Source organism: Bacillus rossius, chromosome 5, assembly GCF_032445375.1.
Source record: "Bacillus rossius redtenbacheri isolate Brsri chromosome 5, Brsri_v3, whole genome shotgun sequence".
Lineage (NCBI taxonomy): Eukaryota > Metazoa > Arthropoda > Insecta > Phasmatodea > Bacillidae > Bacillus > Bacillus rossius.
The window spans coordinates 61,653,197-61,675,015 of record NC_086333.1 but is presented as its reverse complement, the minus strand read 5'-3'; the positions used below and the strand labels follow the sequence as shown (position 1 = coordinate 61,675,015).

Genomic DNA, 21,819 nt, shown 5'->3' with positions numbered 1-21,819 from the left:
GCCGTCTACCCCGCGTACTCCTTCTTCCTGCTCTTCTTCGTCTTCAAGTACTCCCACGTGAGTCCAGCAGCTGGCCCTGCGGTAGTTACGCCTGGTTAGGGGCGTGCAGATTACGCGAAAAGATTTAGAGACTAGATGAAAGTTAAAACACTGTAGCACCGTCTGTGTTTCGTGATTGGGTGAGTTTCTTTCAGGCACATATCGAATGTTAAAACGCCAATCACAGTAATTCAGTGCGGAAGCAAACGCGTCGTGAGTGGCTCGGTCAAACAAGGCAATGACTTCTCTCGCAGACGGCCGCCAATCACAAGGAAGAAACCTCTGGTGCGGGTATATCTTGTTGCAATCTAATAAGTATTGAGATCTTATCGCGAAAAATACCTGCCCCTACGCATGGCAAACACCGGAAACGTGAAATAAATTTCACAGTGAAAGAAAAAATTGAGTTTAATAAGTTATAAGCACTTAGTTTACATGATTGTTTAACTAAAATAATTATATAATTTAAAATTTTTTAGAAAAAATTTAAGTTTTCTTAACAGTTGTCAGCATTGAAATGGTAAGATACTATTACGGACGAGCGGAGTGTTGTAAATCACTCGGCGGCTGACGGACGGACGCGACGGGCTATTGTAATTCAGGCTTTGCGTGGGAAGTCCAACAATACGCGAGGTAGGAAACAAATGTCACAGATGTGTTTAACATCTTACCTCGGTAACGAATAAATTATTGTGTTCTCATGTTGCAAATACACTTACAAGCATTCTTTAAGATAATGCCGAGCGTGATAAATATACGCTAAATGTGTTTCATACTACATTTCTGAAAGTGAAACACAGGTAGTTTTGGCACACGCCGCTAGAATTCGCTGTCGGAACAGCTACGTCGACTGTTGAATCATTCGATCTGTAGAGAGAAAGGTTTACCATAAATTAAACTAACGAGAAACACCTTCCATGTGATTTTTTTTTTTTTCTTCTCAAATTACCGATTTGCATAAAACACTTGATCGAAAATTAGACTTTAGAAGCAATTAAGTACCTATGAGCTAATCAGGAGACGGAAATTTTAAACAATGTGTTCAATCTATCCTGCTTGTCCTGTCCACGTGTGTGAAAAGGCGTGTCCACGGGCCTAACACGTGGGCCGACTGGGCGTAATGGCCGGCTCCCTGCTACTAGTCTCTCCCGGTGCAGTCACGTGTTCACTGGTAACGGGCCGTACGGTCCACACTCCAGCCTACCACGGGAGGCTGGCGCCGGGAAAACCAGGGCAACGCCGGCAAAGTCTTCCCTCCCTCTGTGGAGACCAGCCAGCGTCAATTTATATTGCAGGCTACAACAAGGACTACGATAATCTTAATCATTGCACAAGGTGTCGAATACCAACAAATATCAATTATTTCGAACTGCAAGTATTTGAAATAGAATAAAATATGAAAAAAATGAATAATTGGTTTTATTTATTTTTGGAAATGGAATATTAGCACAGGTCTATCTATACCTGTCCTGCAATAGGGATATAGGTTAGGTATACTTACGTACGGGTAGACACAGTTTTATTGTTGCGCGGAAGTACAGACAAGAGACAAGCAGGGACGTACGCTAGTGGGGGGAGGGGGGGGGGGGAAATTGGGGGAATAGCGAAACCCCGACTACCAAAGGAAAGAGTTTGAAAGCAAACAGAGCAGACATAGACATTTTATTTCTCCCCCTCCCTTCTCTTTTCCGCTCCTGCAAACAAGTACAGCTACAACATAGTGCAGAACGGTTGGCTCAGGCATCCTAGCCAACAGGAAACTCGACCACCCAAAATAGGGGCGTGAATCAGTGTGAGAGAAGGGACTACCACAATTATTGCAAACTTACAGTATAATCAATACCCCCCCCCCCCCCCCCTGGATAAAGTGACAACGGACAGGTAGCTGCGATGAAAGCACTTCCCCCTTGGCTACGTTCCTAACGTGGAGTAGCTCTAAGAAGCCTTTTTGGAAGGGGCTGTCATACAGAGGACACAGTTGAAAAGATTTTATTAACAAATGTTCTCACTCATCATGTACATTTATATACCCAGTAGACGCAGGCCCTTTTCTTTGTGTGTTTAAAATAATGAAAGTTCTACTGCTGCACTGGAAAAATGGCATCAGCTACTGATTCCAACAAGGTACTCAAAAATTGAATTTAGTTTAAATGTGTTCATGAAAGGATATCATTCTTTCAATGCTAACACAAAACTATGTTTAAAAAAAATTACATTTTGGCAGTCAAAGGTTTGAAATGAAAGATGCTTTGCGACCTATCTGTAAGCAGTATTCATTCAATTTGAACATCTGTTCACAAAAATGTAGACACACAAAAAATGTGATCAACATTTGGCTGGTTCAACTACAAAAAAGTGTTACATTTCTACCAGAAACCAAACCACAAACCCCTGGATGGCCGTAATGATGCATCTAAGAACGTGAGAAAATCATCTATCTGTTCACAAAAGGCTGGATCTCATAAAAATGGCTGACTTTTATGATGCACTTTTCAAAGATCCTTAAGGCTGAAGAGTGCTTTAAGCACATACTGTGTAAAAATGTTTTTTTGTTATTACTTAACTAGCTGTACCGACCATGCTTTGCTGTGGCTCAGTCTGGTTAAATGGAAAAGAGAGAATAAAAAAACCTTTTTTTTTTTGTAATATGTTTAAAGTATGTGCACATATAAAGCATCTCTATCCCTCTACAAATCTCAAAATATTTATCTATCTAAATAAAAATCGTTCTATATCTCTATCCCTATCAATCTACCTCTCTGTCTCTACATCTCTATATATATCACTCGCTCTCCCCCTCCATATCGGTTTATCTCCCTCTCTCCATCTCTACACCTCTCTATGTATATATCTTCCTATCTATTTATTTACTAAACACACAATCATTCATTTATGTATTAATTTTTACCTATCTATATTTTTAAATATCTTTGTACCAATCACAGGTGTGACAAAGGTATGGTCGTACTAAGGACTTAAGGGAACGTAACAAATGAAATATCGGAGTGGGTGCCACCACGTGATATCGGCACGTGGACCCGGCGGAGACACCCTTCAGGGTGTGACGTGACCCGTGTAGGGCTAGGCCCGGTTCCCTTAGTAAACGATACCGCGCCAGTGGGCTCTTAACGTGTCCCACACGCTTCATGGTTCAGGAGCAGGAACACGTGGTCACTCGACTAAATACTTACAGACTCGTCGCACTCATTTTATTGCGGTAACGTTACAAACAAGTCTCTAGTAGCGCTACATCTACATTACCACATTAAAACTGTTAATAAAGCCAACAGCGGGAAAGAATCGGTTTACAGGCTGACCAGGTCTCCTCGTGGCCTGGCCTCATCAGTCTAAGACGTGGTTAGTGTTTAAATGTTCGAAATGAACTTAAATATTTATTGAAACGAGTCGGCCACCCGGAGTAGGCCTCACAGATACAAAAAGTTTTTAGAAATTATAAAAAGTCCGGCGGATACTAAGAGATCAGTTGAATGTAAAAATGTGAAGTTGTGAGGTGCTCAACGAGCATCCTACCCCGGGTGACGAACGGAAGCGACTGAAGAGGCCAGGGCAACATGGCAGCCGGAAAGCACTGGATTTACCGTTAGTCTCTCCTGTTATTTATTAATACATATTTAACTAAAACAAACACACTAAAATTTTTATAATAAAATTACACCAAGGCTTCCTTTAATTATTTATGTTAAGTATTAAATATTTTAATTAGGATTATGGTTCAAACTGGGTTGCGGGTAGTTGCATTGCCTGCCGTGTGGGGCGCTGCGCCGTCCTTACCAACTAGCACTGCAAACATAATCCTTGGGGATATTACTTAAAGAAAAGACATGTAGCATTTACGTAAACATTAAGATTAAATAAGAAAACAAAAGGGGTTGTGGCACAGACTCTACTCTCGCCTCTTGTCGGCAGCCTCACACGCACACACACACACCTGCACACAGGTGGGAGGTTTGAAATAGAGGGTAGGGGTGGGAGGAGAGGGGTGGCGACGGCGTGAGGCACATCGGGCTTAGGGAAGCGTAGCCCCGGTCGACGTCAGCATAGTATAGATCATCTTCCCATTGCAATACATATAGACTTTCTGTAATGAGGAAGCTTCTTTATTTTTAACTCACAATTATAATATCTTTTTAGTCATTGTCTTGTCTTATACAATAATGATAATCTCAGATGAGGAAAACAAAGCGACACATTATCTTAAATCATTGTGAACATTTTATCCTAAGATACTTATTGACACTAGTTTAACTCTTAATATTTATTTTAATATAATTTTTCTTTTGACAAATCTTCTGTGTAACAATAGTGATACATATTCTTAAAACATAATTAGAATTATTACTTACAGATATCACAAAAATTAGTTTGGCTTCTAGTGCATTTATTTGTTGCAAACTTTCTTTCAGTACCTACTACGTATGCTTTAATTATTTTAGTAACTCTTAAGGCTATAATTTTTTTTTTTTAGATTTTTAAATGTCTCTGAATTGTTACAGGAATGGCAAATACAGTTTATTGAATGGGTGTCACTATAACGCAGACTATAAGACATGCTTTAGCCGTGATTTAGTGAAAATATTAAATGGGATGTGTTTGTGTTACATCAGTTTGTACCATCTCCATGTCAGATGCATCTAAAGATTCAAAAATCATATAAGTCTTCCTAGAAAGCACAATTCTGAAGTTAACACGAAAATGGACTTTTCAGAAACGAAACATGAATTTTAGGCTTCCCCAAGGAAGTGAACTATGCAGCAAAAGGGACTGAACACAATTTGTTTTGTAATTTGTTCAAAGTCTTTCCCTCTCTATGAATCTCACAATATTTCTCTATCTATATAAAAATCTTTCTATATTTGTACCCCTATCACTCTATCTCTCTCGGTCTCTACATCTCTATATATATCACTTCTCTCTCCCTCCATTTCAGTTTGTCTTTATCTCTCCATCTCTAAACCTTTCTATGTCTCTATGTCTGTATCTTCCTATCTATATCTTAACAAAACACACAATCATTAATTTAAGTATTTATTTTTACCTATCTATATTTTTATGTATCTTTGTACCTATCACAGGTGTGGCAAAAGTATATAAAAACACAACGTATTCACATGCAATGTTATGTTAAAATTTCAAAGCAATCGGTGAAGAACATTCGAAGATTTTTTGAACAAAGAAACATTTATTTCTTTTTATATAGATTAACACAATATGTTCGATATAATGCCTTTGCTAGTTTTTGAAGTGCAGGGCCCTAAGCATGGAAAGGGGGGAGAGATTGGGTAATATCCCCCCCCCCCCCGAAAATTACAAAAAAATTGATCATTCCTAACAACAAATGGAATTATTTTGAAAATAAACTGCAAATGAAATTCTGTGTTTGCTCCTGATGGTGTGTCCAACATATTATGTTAAATCAATCTTCCCCACTGTAAGAGGAATTGGGAGAACATTTAAGTTTTTCTGTTGATTGTCGTGGCGGTCGCCTCCTGTGTTCAGGTGGTGATAAACCGGTGCAAGGAGCTGGCGAGGTTTGCCCTGATGCACTGCATATCCTGCAACCTGTGCTTCTGGGTGTGGACCATCATCCGGGAGACGATGGACTCCATCAACGCCCACGCCAACCACCGCGACCGCGAGGAGGACCACCGCGCCGTGGCCCGGCTGCAGGAGTCGCTGCACGTCTCTGTGGCGATGCCGCTCCAGTCCTACCAGCAGAGTGAGACACCGACTAGCATTCCGTTCATCCGAGTGAAGGAAATATAAACTTGAAACAGCTTCTCCAATCCTTAAAAGTTAAGAGCCCCGCTTAACTGCTTCATTTGTGTTCCACTTACTAATATTCCCAAATATATAAAAATTCTTATTTTATTTCAATAATTACTAGAGACGGAATTTTCATGTATTCATTAAGTCGCAAGTTAGAATGCAAGCCTTCACACTCTCACGCTGTGTTCATGATTGGCCCGCAGTTGTTTGGACACGCCCCTCTACGACCGTGAGCCAATGATGCCCAGCTAGGAGAGAAGTAAACGAATCAGGTAGTGCCAAATAACAAGAATAAAAATGTTCTCGCTAAGAAATCAACCAATGGGAAAGTAAACATGGGTCCAGCACACCTATAACTTTGAATTCTATCCTGAGGCCAGAAGAATTCGTGAAATTTCCGGGTCTCTAATAATTACTTTACAAATGAACAATATGATAGCCCTTCAGACTTGTCAGTATTGATTTTTTTTAATTTACTTAATTTTCTCCAGTAATTTTCTTCCAATAATTTTTTCCTTGAATATAAAATCTTTTGAATACGGAGGATTTTATGGTATTTGAGGACTTGAGGATATTGGTTGCCCATCCCTAGTTACCAGACAAAATTTTTTTTACATGGAAATGCTTTCTGCATTTCCAAACTCTTTGGCGAAATGACATACTAGAAGCTTACTATTAATTGACCATGAGGCAAATACCTAAATAAACTATATTCCTTAATAGTTGAGATTTTTTTTACAGTTATATTTCTTTAGGCACTTTACAAAAAAAATTATGACAGTTAAGTTTTACAATGTGCACGCAGCCTGCAACAAAAATTGACAGGATGAAAAAAAGGTTCCATACAAACAAAAAATTGTAATTTGATTGAATTCATACTCTACCAACCAAATTTAAAATATCACTCTATTCCAATTTATTATTTTGTTGCTATTAATTAATTTGGATGCAAAATTAAAGATAGTTTTTTATTACACCAGTCAAACAATTGTGTGTATCAGTAGTCTTCTTTTTTGCTGTGATACAGGTTCTCTTTTTTCTTGTTACTAATATGGTAACCATATACCTGGGCACACATGACATGTGGAGCCTCCAAAGAATCAACACTTCTTTATTAAACTGCTCAAAATAACCAAGTGATGTATTATGAAAAGCATTCAAGAATAAGTTGAGATCAGAACAGTATATCTGGTTCCTAATTCCATTTTTAAAATGTATTCTTTGGAGAGTGAAAATGGATAGAACCAGTGTTTTCAGAATAATGCATGAAACTCCTGGTAGATAAGTATTCTTGAAAGTACCACAGGTACGTGAAAGTTATGATGACTAAAATCTTATAAATTGCCCTATGGATGACAAAAATATAGGTACTACACTAGATGCACCAGCGAATGTTACACGTACCATTCTGCCTAACTAAGCCAAATTAATTCCTCGCTAGTTCCGTTTCTACCTAAAAATAACACCACCCTAAATAAAAGATGACATTCAAAACCAAACAATACTGAATGCTAGCCAATGCACCCATGCTTCTCTATGACAGTCTACAGAAAGATCACTATCCCATTGGTTATTATTAAGAACATGATAGTACGGTGAATTGCAGTAAAGCTGAAGTAACACCGAAAAGCATGCAATACACAATATAACATTTAAATGTAAGTAAACCCACCAACAATCACAAAAATGAAACAAAAAACCTTGAAATTAATCAGAATATATAATCAAAATTTAACTCAGATAACAAAAACCTAATCTTTTAATATATTCAATTCAATGAATGTAAATTATTAAATATTGAGTTGGTTCCAAAATGTATGTACTAAATAGATTGGAAAAATTTTTGCCTTTTTTTTTTTACTGTAACTGTTTTTAGTAAAAATATTTGGGGGTAACTTGAGGTAACTGAAGAATACTCCTTTCATTTCAATCGTAACTCACACTCAATAAACAGATATTTTCTGGAGAAAAAAAAAGTTTCTGAACACCAGTCTCCTATTTCAATACTTTCTGGCTGCACTACTGTCTGTAAGTATTTCTATTCTTGATGAAGCGATCCTTCAGAGACCCCTGGCTCAAAGTTTCGAAATGAAAAGTACGTGTGGCATGCGTATGTTTCAGGGGGAGCCGAGGAACTGATACATTACATCAACAAGAGTGTGGTGTTCAACAACTTTTGCCTCGGACCGCCACAGATGGCCGAGATATACGACAACTTCTCGCCTTACCTCTACCCCTTCACCATAGAGTACAACATCTTAGTAGGCAAGTAACTGTTTCCAATTTGAATGACAAACATTACAATGCACTGTTACAGACTTTGTTTTTCATTCTTTTTGTAGCTAAATTTTATAAAAGTCATTTAATATTTGCAATATCTAGTTCCTTTTTAAGAAATAATTTATTTGTAAAAATTTTAAACTGCAACTGACATGAAAGCAGGGTAGGTAGGTATCATTTTGGTTAAATCATTAAATGAAACCCAGACATAAAATTGAAGTGCCTTGGATGATATATAACACAACCCTGTCATCTTATATGAAAATATAATTTAAAACTTTTAAATTCATGGTAAAATGTAACTAATGAACATTTATAAAAATTATACCACATAAATATAAATATATTTATCCATTGCCAAAAAGAAGAAAACAACAATGATCATTCATGATACTCATTATTGAGGTTTCAAATCCTAATTTTTGGGTCATTACATATTTAATGTCTTTCTTCATTAGTCACAAAGGATTTAAATTCCTAATTAATTTTTTGTAGACATACCTGCATGGTTTTTGGGTTTCTTATAGGCTGAAAAAATACTTAAATACCACCAAATTGTATTATTCAAAAGATCTGACATCAAGGAAAAACAACTGAAGAAAAATATCAAAGGAGAAATTCAGAAATTAAAAAACTAGCACATGTGTAATTGGCGATGACTAAATTATTGATCTTAACTGGAACTATCAAAGAAATACTTGCATCTGCAACTGCCTAACATCTTCTGGGAATGTTTGCTTGAAACTTAACAGAACATTTTTGACAATAATAAATTGTTTATATCCTAAACATGTAAATATATATTATTTTGTCAAAAAAAATTTATTGCACCATTTTTTTTTTTCCAAAACTTAAATTTTTGTTGTTTTTGCTCACATATTTTATTCCTGACTCTTGAGAGCTAAAAACATATTTGGGCCAATTTTTTTTTTCTTTTTAAGGAATTGAATACGAGCTTTGGATTTGAGAAAAAATCATCACTAAATTCTGCTAATGTGAGTGAGTCACTTGTGCTGTCCTGTATTTCGTTATTTTTGTAAGCTTATGTAAGAGAATGGAAAATATCTACTTAAAGTTAATAAAGAGCTTAAATTATGAAAAATATTAACATAGTGTTTGCACAATGTTTTTGCGCAGTTGGAATTCTGTACGTGATATGGCAGAACATTGGAGGGTGTGAGCAGTCAGAAACACCTGCCGCAAACCGCAGAATGAAAGGCAGAACGAAGAGAGAGGAGTTTGCCAGCAACCTGGTAATTCACGCGGATTGCCACTCGTCCAATAAGGGCCTTTTTGCCGGGATGATAATACTCGTAGGGTCCGTGGTGAGCATCATCCTTTTCTTCCTCACAATGGCAGACAAGTAAGTAATTTAATTAAATTATGGTATTTAATCCTATTGTTGTTTACATCTTCTACTATCATTACATTATATGAAGAAAATTTTATATACATACATACATATTATATATATATACATATACACACACACATACATACTAAAACCAAATATTATAACTGCCATGACTTACATTTATTTGAGCCACAATGCAGAAACATATTGTATATTGTTCACTCATACTTATTATCACACTCCAAATTGACCTGGCTAGGCCATTCAGAATGGCGACTATAATTTAAAACACACTTGAAGATTTGATACTGATGATATGCAATAGAATGTTTTACTGAAATCCTGAAGTTATTTTTTTTAGTTTTTGCTGAGTTATTATAAAGAAAATAAATTTGTTGTATTGTCCTTTGAAATTTATTCATGTTACCAACACTTAATTAAATACATTTCCTTGTACAGTTCAAAACAATTGCAACATACGTGATTATTAGATGCAAAATTTTATGATTTTATTTTTAGGCCAATTTGGTTTTTAAAACGAGAGATTTGGCGTTATTATTGTTATGAACTTTTTCCCCCCATAAAGATAACAAAATTTTCAACAAATACAACTCTTACTTGATCAATAATGTGTACTTCAACAAAACAGTGTCATTATGACTGATTCAAGATGCAGTTTTGTAATACAAGTAACAATAATTAGCATGTTGAACTACTGGGAACAACAAAAATAAATCAGCAAGCACATGTACATTTAAAAAAAAGTATCAATGGCATAATGTAGAAATTAGTTACGAATAACAGTTGCAACCTATTTAGTACCTATATGAAGGTACCAACACCATTAATTTACATTAATTTAATTTATTATATTAAAAGGTTAGGTTTTTGTAATCTGTGTTGATTTTTGATAAAATGTGATGTTTAATTTTATGAATTTTTTGTTCCATTTCAGTGCTATATGGTGTACTGACAGTTTACTGTGTTATTTCGGCTTTATCGCATTTCACCACATAATCTTGTCCCTAGTGACTACACATAGTTCATTATATGAAAAGTTACTCTCTGAACATTTTTCTGATGACAAACAATTAAACTTCTGTAAAATTTCCCAACTACTTGTATAGCAAGTACAAACTAGGGCACAAGGCTACTGGGGCGATTGCTGCACGAAACTTCACGGTCGCCATGGGTCATTGCCTACGCTCATGGTTATTTAATCTCTTAACTACATTTCCGAAAATAAAAAAGTTGATTAGCGGCTGAGCCGAACCAGGGAGCATTAAATTGCCCCTTCCTTACTTCATTACGATTTTTGGTGAGTAGTCGCCAGACACGACTGGTCAGGACAGCATCAAATGATTGACTAGTGGACAACACAGCTACCTTCCTTGTCCAAGGAACAGAGTGAGGCAGCCCCGTGGGCCAATCACAACAAACATTACCTTCTTAGTAGAAACAAGATTTTATGGTTCTATTTTTTTGTCATTTTTGTTTTTGAAACAAGAGATTTTGGTGTTAATGTTTTTACTTTGGTACACTCTCTTTAATCATAAAAAAAAAGTATGTTATTCAACAAATATGAAAAAAATTTCTTAATTTTTTTTACCAAAATAGATTTATTTTAACTGACACATGATGCACTTATACAATAAAATCATTAGTAATAAGAATGGTTATAATGAATAAAGAGAGATGCAAGATCAAACAACATAATAATTTTTTTCGCTACATTTTGGTACAAAATTTATGCTAAACAAGTAAGTAAACAAAATTCAACAAATGTAACAAAATAATAGACACAATTTTTTTAATTCAAGTTAAGTTTTGTCATTTCTAATTTTATGTTAGCTTAACCTGGGAAAAATTGTCATTAATTAGTCCCGCGGTGATAAGCCAAGTGAGGGCCTACTCATAGGGCAGTTTCTGCTGATAATGGGTGCCCACCATATGGCAAGTGCACACGCATCCAGCCGAGACCCCTCTCAGGGTGTGATGTTGGCCATGTGGGGGCGAGATTCGGACCCTCTTAGTTTCGAGTACCACTTGCAAAGACCTGACTCACTCTCAGCATGGGGCACGCTATAGTAATGAACGCAATGGGCTCTAAGGACATCCATATGCCGTCATAACGTAGATGTTACAAACGTGGACGAACAAAAAACAAGGACACAATTTAACTAGCATGGGGAGATTTATTTAGAACTTACACGCTGCCATACACATATTTTCTTAAGCAGGTAAAAGCCCCAAGGCACGGATCCGTTTAAGTTGCGGTGAGGTCCACACACGTGGCCACACAGACATTATATAACCGGTGGTCAAAGAATCGTTAAGAGTCGATAAAATAATTATTTAAACAGCCTGCTGACCGAGAGTAGCACAGAGAGTAAACATAAATGATTCAAAAGACTTAGTTAATAAATGGAAGCGACTTATCAGTGCAGACTAAAGATGAAGTCCCTGGGGTCCTGGCGTGTCTGCTTTCGGCCGGTGGTGACGATGGACTGGAGTGAGCGGGTGCTCTTCGTGGGTAACATTGCATATTTCGTGCAGAATGAGGTGACCGTTATGCTATCACGATAACATGCCAAGGGTTAATAAAGGTACGACACATAAAACACTAGTACAAATATTGTAATGCTTTCTCATGGGTGGATCACTTAATATCATATAGTAATTTAAAATTTAAATAAAGTCTGGCTTTGGCTGGACTCGGGTCTGCCTCGGTGCCATCTTTATGTTGAGCGGAACTATACATGAAAATTAGTAAACAAAACCCTCCCGGCTGTTCTGCTGTGACACAAAACCCTTGGGACAAAAATTAAAGGTTTACATTATAGGTAACTTTTGATTACTTAAGGGGACAGAGCACTGATGCTACGGCACCCTCTTGCGGGAGTCTGTGGCGTGCTTTGTAAACACACATGTGCGTACATATCAGCGGTACTAATGCCAGGAAGAAGTGGTTAGAAGCGAGATGGAAAAGCAAAAGGAATAGAGTCTGACCGGGCTTAAGGAGGCAAAACCCCAGTTGACGTCAAATTGATTTCATGTATTTTTTATTTTTTTTATTTTTAGTGCCAAATGGTGTATTACCTTTCATATTGGAGTTTATGTTGTATTTACATTATTTTCGTTTTATCGCAATCCATTATATAATCTTGTCCCTACTTATAAGAAAATACATCAGGCCCTTCAAATTCAAGGCCAGCTCCCCAAGGTTAACAATGTTGAAAATAAGTGTGCTACATATATGCGACTTGACGCAATATCCTAGCTGCGCAGTCATTCCCCTACGTGCAGGATTTTATAATTAACAATAACAAGAAAATAACTATGTCTCTGGGGCAGGCACCTGATTGTCGTGCTCTCTGTCTTTTTTTCTGAGACTGGAAAACTGTCCCACTGTGCCACAAGCAATCCAACTGATGCTAACACTTAAATTACCCAATTAATACCATTGCCCTACAACACAGTCAGACACTGACACTTAAAAGCACAATTCATATCGGCCATTAAATTCAAAACATGTAAAAAATGACATATGTGGCTTTTTTTTTAGAAATAATTTGCTGGAATATCTGCAAAAACCAATTCAAAACCATTGCAAATTAAATATACACACTAAAAACAAGGGCACTTTGACTTTTAATTATAGAATCAGCTGGACTAATGTAATTGTAGAAAAATTATACCTAAATAATACTTAAAATCAAAGAGAGTAGGGATCAGCGACATTTAAGATTAATAGTACATGTATTTCCCCCAACATAAAAGACGCTGTTCCAAAAAAAAAAAAAATAAAAAAAAAATAAAAAAAAAAAATAAATAACAACTCACCTTCCAAACAAAGAATCTATTTAAATTAACATAATAAACTTAACTTGTATTTTACAGTTTAAAATCATGTGATAAATAAATAAGACCTGTAGTTGTAATTGGATCTTGATTAAGTAACATTAAATATGTTCCATGTCAAATACGAGAGAGTTTATATAGTTATACTGAATATTAGTGACAAGTAAAACATTCATAAGAATAAAAATAACAGAATTGCCAAAATATAAAACCATAAAATCTTGTCACGGTTGTTGAAATGTCTCTCAATTGCTTGATTTACATTTCCCATTTCAGGCATCGTACCTGTCCACGTTTCAGGGAAGTGGTTGGCATCGGCCTGAGGATCAACGCAGTGACGGAGCTGTTCCTGCTGATCGCCATGACGGCGGCGGTCGTCTTCGCTTACAACAAAGTGACACAGCTCGACATCAACCACCACCCGTTGTCGCTACTGGACGACTTACTGCTGTTCATGTGCATACCGGCTTTCTTCCTGTACGCCATCTTCAGCATCATACCTGCCATACAGTTCCACAACTATGTATCCATCACCATCATCATACTGCAGGTAAGCCTGGAACTGTAAATGCCCGAGTGCACATACAAAAAAACACTTGCAAACGAAAACCAATACTTTCGTTGTAATGCAAGTCATTTGGAATTTTGTGACCACTTTTCACTTAATACTACGCCTGTACGAAGCAAATCAATTGAAACTCTTTTTAGTATTTGATTTGACTTTGCCAGGAAATTTGCTATTTCATTTTGGTCAAAGCTTCAGTTGTAATGTAAAGCTTCACCCCGAATTTTTAATATTTATTAAAAAATACATAATTCAATTCATCCTACGATATCTACACAAGATGGCAATTTCTTCAAGCTCGGGTGTAATTCCACAGTAAAATTCCAGTTTACATGTTCAAGAAAAAGGAATTTTAGACAGGTGCTGTAGCAAAAATTTAAGACTTTGAAAACTGAATGTTGTGACGTAATAAACAGGGATTTATACAGCACTGTGTGTCAATAATTATTTATTTAATTTCATAAGAACATTCACCGGTCTATGTTACTCAATCTTGGACAGACTACATCATGCAAGTGTGTGTGCTAGCCACGCATCACGTTGCGCGATGCGCACGCTTTGCGCTCATGTGGCAGGTGGTGCAAGTACTGCTGCAGACGCCGTTCATCATGGACGGGCTGCGCAGGTGCAGCAACTCCCGGGCCCTGCGGCTCATGAAGCCCGGCCGCGAGCTGGTCACCTTCCTCATCGTGTGCAACATCGCCATGTGGATCACCGAGACGTTCGAGATCAAGTCCCACGACCGACGGGACCACCGCTTCGAGATCTACGGCACCATCCCGTGGGCGCTGCTCAAACACCTCACCATCCCTCTCACCATGTTCTACCGGTTCCACTCGTCCGTCTGCCTCGTCGACATATGGAAGTCTGCGTACGAGCGCGGCGCGTCTTAGCACTCCGCGGTCGCGTGCCTCACTAGCCACATTGCTGCCAGCCTCAAAAAAAAAAAAAAGTTTAGTACAATTTACAAGAACTTGCCCAAGGATGTTAGGTTATGGTATTGGTCTGGTCAGCTACACTGGAAAGAACCTGGAGTTCAATGCTCACAGTACTACAGATTCCTAATAATTACAATAATTTGGAGGTTACATGAACGTTATAGTGAGCGTTTCATATTATTAGGGTTATAAACACACCTTTAGGCTACTCTAATGCTAAATGCAACTACCACTGTAAACCAAATATGTACCAATATATGTATTGTTATTTTATTGTTATATGTTTCTATGCTAAAAACTAAAGAAAAAAAAATGTCTGCATAATGAAGGTTACAAATATTAAAAGTATGATAAGAATTTAATTTTTTTTATTTATGAAAAGTTAAAATTAGAACAAACACTAAAAACCAGGTCAAAATGCTAAAAATAGTACAATTTGACTGCTATGTATTAAAATTTGGTAGCTCACATAAAATGAACCATTATTTATTTTGTTTGCTTATTAGAGATATTTTTAATAAACAAAAATATTTTTCTGTGTTTGAGTGACAATTCATATTTTTTTTTAAATCCATGTTTTGCACAAAAGGAGGGACAGAAGTCCAAAGAAACCTTCTCAGAATCACACCCAATATGGATATTTTATTTTATTTTACTTTTGAATACATAAAGCATAGTTTATAATGTATTTTCTCTGTGTCTCTGTTATCCAGCATACATTGACCTGGTAGGAGTGGAATTACAGCAGATTTTCACCAAGAACTGACAGCATAATAATTGCACATTTTATACTACAAGCAAGTTTGAAATTTAAGGGTGCCACTTTTATGCAAAAAAAGAATTGTTATTGATAAAAACAAAACCTATTCATGGAAAGTACGTTTGTTTAAAAAGTATAGAGTATACAAAAGCATGCCAAACAATTAAAATTTATATGTCATGCAACAAAAACATATTTTGATCAACTTTAAATAGTAAAACAAAAACAGTGACCCAAATGTGAGCTGGAACCAGCGCATAACTATCATCGTGGTACACACTAACCATGAAAGAGTGCAATCTATCAAATGTAGTTTTCTTGACGCTAGACAGAGCACGTGCGTTGCATGCAATCAGCAAGCTATAATGATTGGTATTTGAGTACGTGCGGGCACTGTATACGGGTATCAACGTAACCAAACATGAATGATGCCAAATAGCGCTGGCTACATTTTTACATGCAATACACAGCCATGACGATGACGAACAAATGAAGGTTATAATGTTTGAAAAAATGTCTTTAAGAGAAAATTTACACATCAGACAACTTAGTATTTCTGTTAATTAAATAAGTAAGCAGTAATATCCTAATGAAAAAATTATTTCAAATTTTAAACACATAATTTTGTATGGGAAAAGAAGTTTATTTGCAATACCTTACATGTAAAAAAATAACATATCTTATTGAGAAAATGGCGGGACCGAAAAATTTGACCATATTGGATGAAAAATCGTATTGTGCGAGTACATCTTAAATGTGTATTGTAATTGCTGTATTTTCTAATTATAACTACCAAACTGCCTGACAGCAACTTGAAAACCATTTGCTGTTGCGCTTGGACTCCAACAGCGGAACCAAGAATATCATGCGATAATTATGTGAGAATATTTTCTCCAAATTTTGACGCCCTAATATAATGGTGCAGTGATTATGCGATAAAACACAGTATGTTCTTACTTGTACGTCAATTATTTCATGTACGTTAGGAGACATGCGGTTTCGAAACCTTTATTGATAAATCTGGTGAGCTCGCAGGCAAATGCTGCCTTGCTTATGTAGCGCACATGTAAGACCACTGAACACCAACTGCCATTATGTTTTTTAGTTGTAGCTTTTGAGAGAAGTCAATCAATCAACGAGTAACCTGATTGCTTACCATGTGATTACATCTGAGTGAAGAAAGTACTGCCTACCTCCAGGCCTTGTGTCATTACCAAAGAAACATTTGCATGACTGGCATGCAAAAATGTGCATCCTAGGCAATCTCCAATATGAGCAAAATTTTTGTACGTTAGCTCATACACCCAATAAAATGGCATCAGATATCCTTGAAATTGAGAAACAAAGTATGTATGCAATAAGAGAGGGTGGTGCCACCCCTATTATTTTGTCAAAGAAAAAAAGAGCAGTATTAGAAGTTGGTCAAACACTATATGTATATAGCATAACTGTTCTTTAAAAAAATATTTTGATTTCCAATAGTATTTGATACTGTTAAAAAATCAAATTTATAAATCTTAATTTCAAGAATGACTCTCAAACTTATGTTTTGAAATAGACTGTAAGTGAAGCATATAAATATTATCTCAATTTCTACAAGAAAATATCTCCTGAAATTTTTGAGTGAGTTTCAGCACAATATGTATATGGAGATTTAGGGATGTGGGGGCGAACAAAGACAAGGTGGTTCTCATTCTGTGTTCAATTGTTGTGTGACATGCCGTGGGAGAAATAAAAAGATAATGTGTTCAGAAAAAAAATGCCTACCAGCCTAGCCATGTTTTCCCCCATTCAATAGGTTTGCAACCCCTCTTTGGACTATTGCTTGATTTACACTTACACTCAATCGGCTTTAGTGATCCAGCAGACATCATGCTTTGTGAGGCTTGACTAATGCACTAATGTAGCATCCCACCTCATTAGGGCCTTCTTTCGGAGCCCTGGCAAAAACAAAAATGTTCCGGGCAGACCCGCTGTGTGCACAGACTCCTTGAAAACCCCGCACAGAGGCACCAGGAGAAGTTACAGCCAGTTCCTCACTAGCTTCTCGAGAGATAGCTGAGCATGGCAACGAGAAAGAAATGCAACAATAAAGTAAACATTAATATGTAGCAAGTTTCTTTATTAACTCTTTAAATTATGTTACATAGCATTACAATATATTTTATTTTTACGTATTCACATAATGGCTGTGCCCAAGGTCTTTATCTCCAATGGCTCCCAATTATCCTACATAAAGTTACGCTCATCACTGACTTAATGATCACGTAACGCTGTGAGATAGCGCCTACTTGCAGAATGCGAGTGCGACGGGAAGTCGCCCACCAGGTGTCTGAGGCCGGCACTGTGCAGGTAGCCGCACTTGCTGTTTCACACACAGCAACACTTTCATATTTTTTATATATTTTATAAAGTGCATTTGAATTTTTCACCAAAAGATGGCATTAGAAGTTAAAGAAGACTTTTATTTTTATTTAATTTGTGAGATTTTAATCATTCTTTTACTTTTATAATTTGAATAAAAAACTTTACAAATTAAGTACCTAAATATTCAATTTATTGCTGAAAATCAATTTTGATTACGTGAGTATGTCATAATTCATTAAAGATTATTGAATGAGGCAATTCACACGCACTGTAGTGTTTCAAGATATTCTACATTAAAAAATTTTTGTCCAATACTTTTTTATCATTATATATAAGAAATAATTTTTAATTTGCACAATATTAAAATAAATGGAAATTTTAATAAATATTTTGTGTATATTAAATTTTTTGTTATATTCATCATCTTTCGATGGGCTTCTTAGGTGCCTTGCAACTAATGTTTCATGCTTACCAAAACAGTAAATATAAATTTGACTAACGAAACACATCTGTAATTAGTACTAAGTAGTAAAAATTAGACTAAGAAATAAATAATAACATTTATATGACTAGGTACAGATAAAACATTTTTAATATTAATGAGTTTTTGTTAAATATGTAAGTTTTAAGTAATTCAAAATTAATGTTATGCTAAACAAAAACATTATCAACACCCTTTAATTTGGTACAAGAATGAAAAGTATAAATATGTACATTAAACTATGAAGAAGAAATAGAAAGTTTCATTACATTACTAAACTGATACACTGTTAAGTATATAAATCAATCTTCTAGCATTTCTATATTTCAGCTCTAAAAAAAAAGATTATATACATACAAACATTATATACATAGATACATAAATACTATGACTTGGCTAAATCCAACACAACATATTCAATGACAATAAGCATACCTACTAAGTTGGGGGTTGGTCATATATTTCAATATTTTTTTATATTTTAAATAATATATACCTCTTTAAATCATTAAAATTAAAAAAAAATTCAACAAGTTTCGTACTCAGGAGTATACAAGATACTAATGTAATTATAAATACCTAATACGTTCTTACTTAAAAATGTTAATTGAAGCTGTACATTTACATTGATAACAGGTAGGCCATACATTTGATGTGAGCAAATTTTGATTTTGAATACAGACAAAAATGCACACCAGAAGAAGTAAGATTCGAAAATTATATATATTGATATTAGTATAGGAATGGTTGCATTGATGAATATTCTATATCTAAATAATAACTTTGTATTCCATTACAAGTATTTGGTTTGATAGTAGCTACAGTAAATACCTCTTAAAATAATTATTACTTAAGGAAATTTTCTGCATATTAAAATATTTAAAAAATTAGCACATGAACTAGGAACATATACATAACATTTTTCTATTTTAATAAAATTATCCCATTAAAAAGTCTTAAATTTCTAAGTAATTTATAAACAAACTACTTAAAAGGGATTCATTGTATTACTTATAATCCACCTATTGACTTCAAAAAATAATTGTTACATTTAGGTACTCATTCAACTGTGAAAGTTTTGTTTCAGGAGCAAAGCGTTTCCACTCAATTTTACCTTACTTGGCACATAGCCGTAAAATCAGGAACAAGATTTGGTTGAAGGATGATCATAAAAGAGAATATAAAGGAATAATGAAATGGTGCAAAAGTATCTACTAAATGATAAGTTCAATTTTCATACTCAACAAATACTTTGTGTTGCATGAGGACTCCTCTGACAGTGAAATAATTAATATGTATATAGCAATTTAAAAGAGCTTAATCTAGAGTCTGGACACTGACTGCTGTAGCTATTCAAAGTAACACATTTTCAAAACTCTCACAATGTTATCAAATTAAACTCTGAAAATGCATTGAGTGTGCCAGTTAGAATACTAAATAATGCAGAAAACAACATGATTTCCATAAACGAATTTGCTCAAGTAACAATGCTTTCAACACGCAGCTATTTAGATGAATTAGTAACAAATTGCAGTGACATTTTTTTTTCAGAACTTTTCCCAACACATTAATAATACATTTTTTTCCTGAGAAATACTTTCAGTAAGTAGATAGTACAGAAAATATATTATTTGTGAGAAGAAACTGAATGAAAAATGAAAATCAACAAGTAGTTAACCCAAATGAGGCACAGTTTGCATGGACGAAATGGGGCTGACACTCGTAGGAGCCTGCTGCCCTACCCGAGGAACAGACCTGTCGTTCCGGCCAGCCTAGAGAATGTGTTAAGGTGAGATGAGATGGGAATGGAGCAGCAACAGAATGAATTAGTGGGTGAAATGGGAGTTCCCCGAGAAAACTTGGCAACGTATACCACATTCCCCATTTTCGAATATCTAGGTTTGACCTCACCAGGAAATGAACCCCGGTCGCCCTAGTGGGACACTCAACCAATGTGCCTTGATAAAAGAAACTGAATAAGACATGACAAATGTCATGATATTTGGTATATCAGTAATAGAAACATTAGGTTTAGGAAAGAAAGAACTACAGTTGGAATTTTTTATTGAAGGTAAAGGAAATCACAATAAATTATTTTGTAAATTTACTGAAAATTAAATGTTGGTGTTTTCCAACCTAAAAGATGCCAAAAATAAATTAAGCAAACAGACACGGAGTACAGGTTGAGTACCCAAAAAAACCTAACTATTCTCATCAAGAACATGTCCGTGTTTTATCACTACAAGGAAATGACCATGTTTCAGATTCAATAACATACTTTCATATGTATGAAAAAAACCTTAGACTACAACTGTATTGTTTACAGAACAGACAGTATTTCTACTAGAGATTTACTGCCCATAATATTTAAATAAATAATATTTAAATAACAACAGTCAATACTTTCACATTGACTTAATAAAATTAAAAACAGCTAATGTTCAAAAAATATCAATATGTATATTATTTTTACCCATTCACAAATTCTTGCAGCTTCATATATCATCAAAATTTAGAGAACCAAAGTCAATGGAGCCTTCATCTTGTTTCTTATTTTCACGGCCCTTAAAAAATTTGTTTCTGGATTTATTCTTCATGTTTTCTTCTGCTTGAGGCTAGAGTAGAACAAAAATATGTGCCAGGATCAAGCCCCAAGAGTGCTGTTGAACATTAATTTGTGTTGTGGTAGGATAAAACATTAATAAATAAACTAATAAGGGTATAAGGAGCTGGCCGGGTCAGGAATGTATTTGTGGTGATGAGGCAGGATGATAGGTGCGATGCTCGCTGGTGTTTCTACCGCAGTACTGCCTTTAAGCGCAAGGCTCTGAACTGGCACGTCATCTTCTCGTCGTGCAAATGGCAACTATGAGATTTGAGTGATAACTATAACATTATATGGCAGGGAAATGAAGATAAATGTGTAATGCAATCCCCTCAGAGCTTTCAAGAATCTGTACCAGGTGTTTCATGTTTAAATATTTTCTTAAAACACAATTTTAGCCATTTTTAACCTCTTATAAATCAAGTTTGAAAGAAAAAAAAAAATAAAAAATTACAGAAACAGAATTACTCATCTGCTCTAAGAGTAATCTTAAATGATTTTTCTCGAGAGATGCCAATTGAATATCTTGAGCAGTTTTCAAATCACATGGTTTTTTCTGAAGCTCTGCACTCCGTATATGTGCTCAGTAGGCGGAGATTGACATTGAGGTCATAGTGAGGTGTGAAGCTATGAAAACTGGATCAGAGACAAAATGCATATAGTAGTGGGTGAAATAGGAGCACCATTAGAAAAATAACAGCACGCTGTATAACTCCACCATGGTTTATACTTGCAAAAAATCCTGGTTCGACCGCTGAAAATTAACCTTTCATGACTGTGTT

The 21,819-nt window shown here is 35.6% G+C and overlaps 1 protein-coding gene across 2 annotated transcripts in view; it reads right to left on the bottom strand.

Moving 5' to 3' along the window:
- Nucleotides 1-4,447: 4,447 nt before the first annotated feature.
- Nucleotides 4,448-21,819, bottom strand: part of LOC134531884 (myosin-2 heavy chain-like) — a 54,548-nt gene continuing 37,176 nt past the window's right edge. The window contains exon 16 of one of the 2 annotated variants that reach the window (XM_063367897.1): nucleotides 4,448-5,765. In XM_063367897.1, the coding sequence (XP_063223967.1) occupies nucleotides 5,553-5,765 (213 nt within the window). In that variant the 3' untranslated portion in view covers nucleotides 4,448-5,552. Of the gene's footprint in view, nucleotides 5,766-18,441; nucleotides 21,048-21,819 lie in introns of those variants that run through there. The other variant, XM_063367898.1, reaches the window with a different exon arrangement.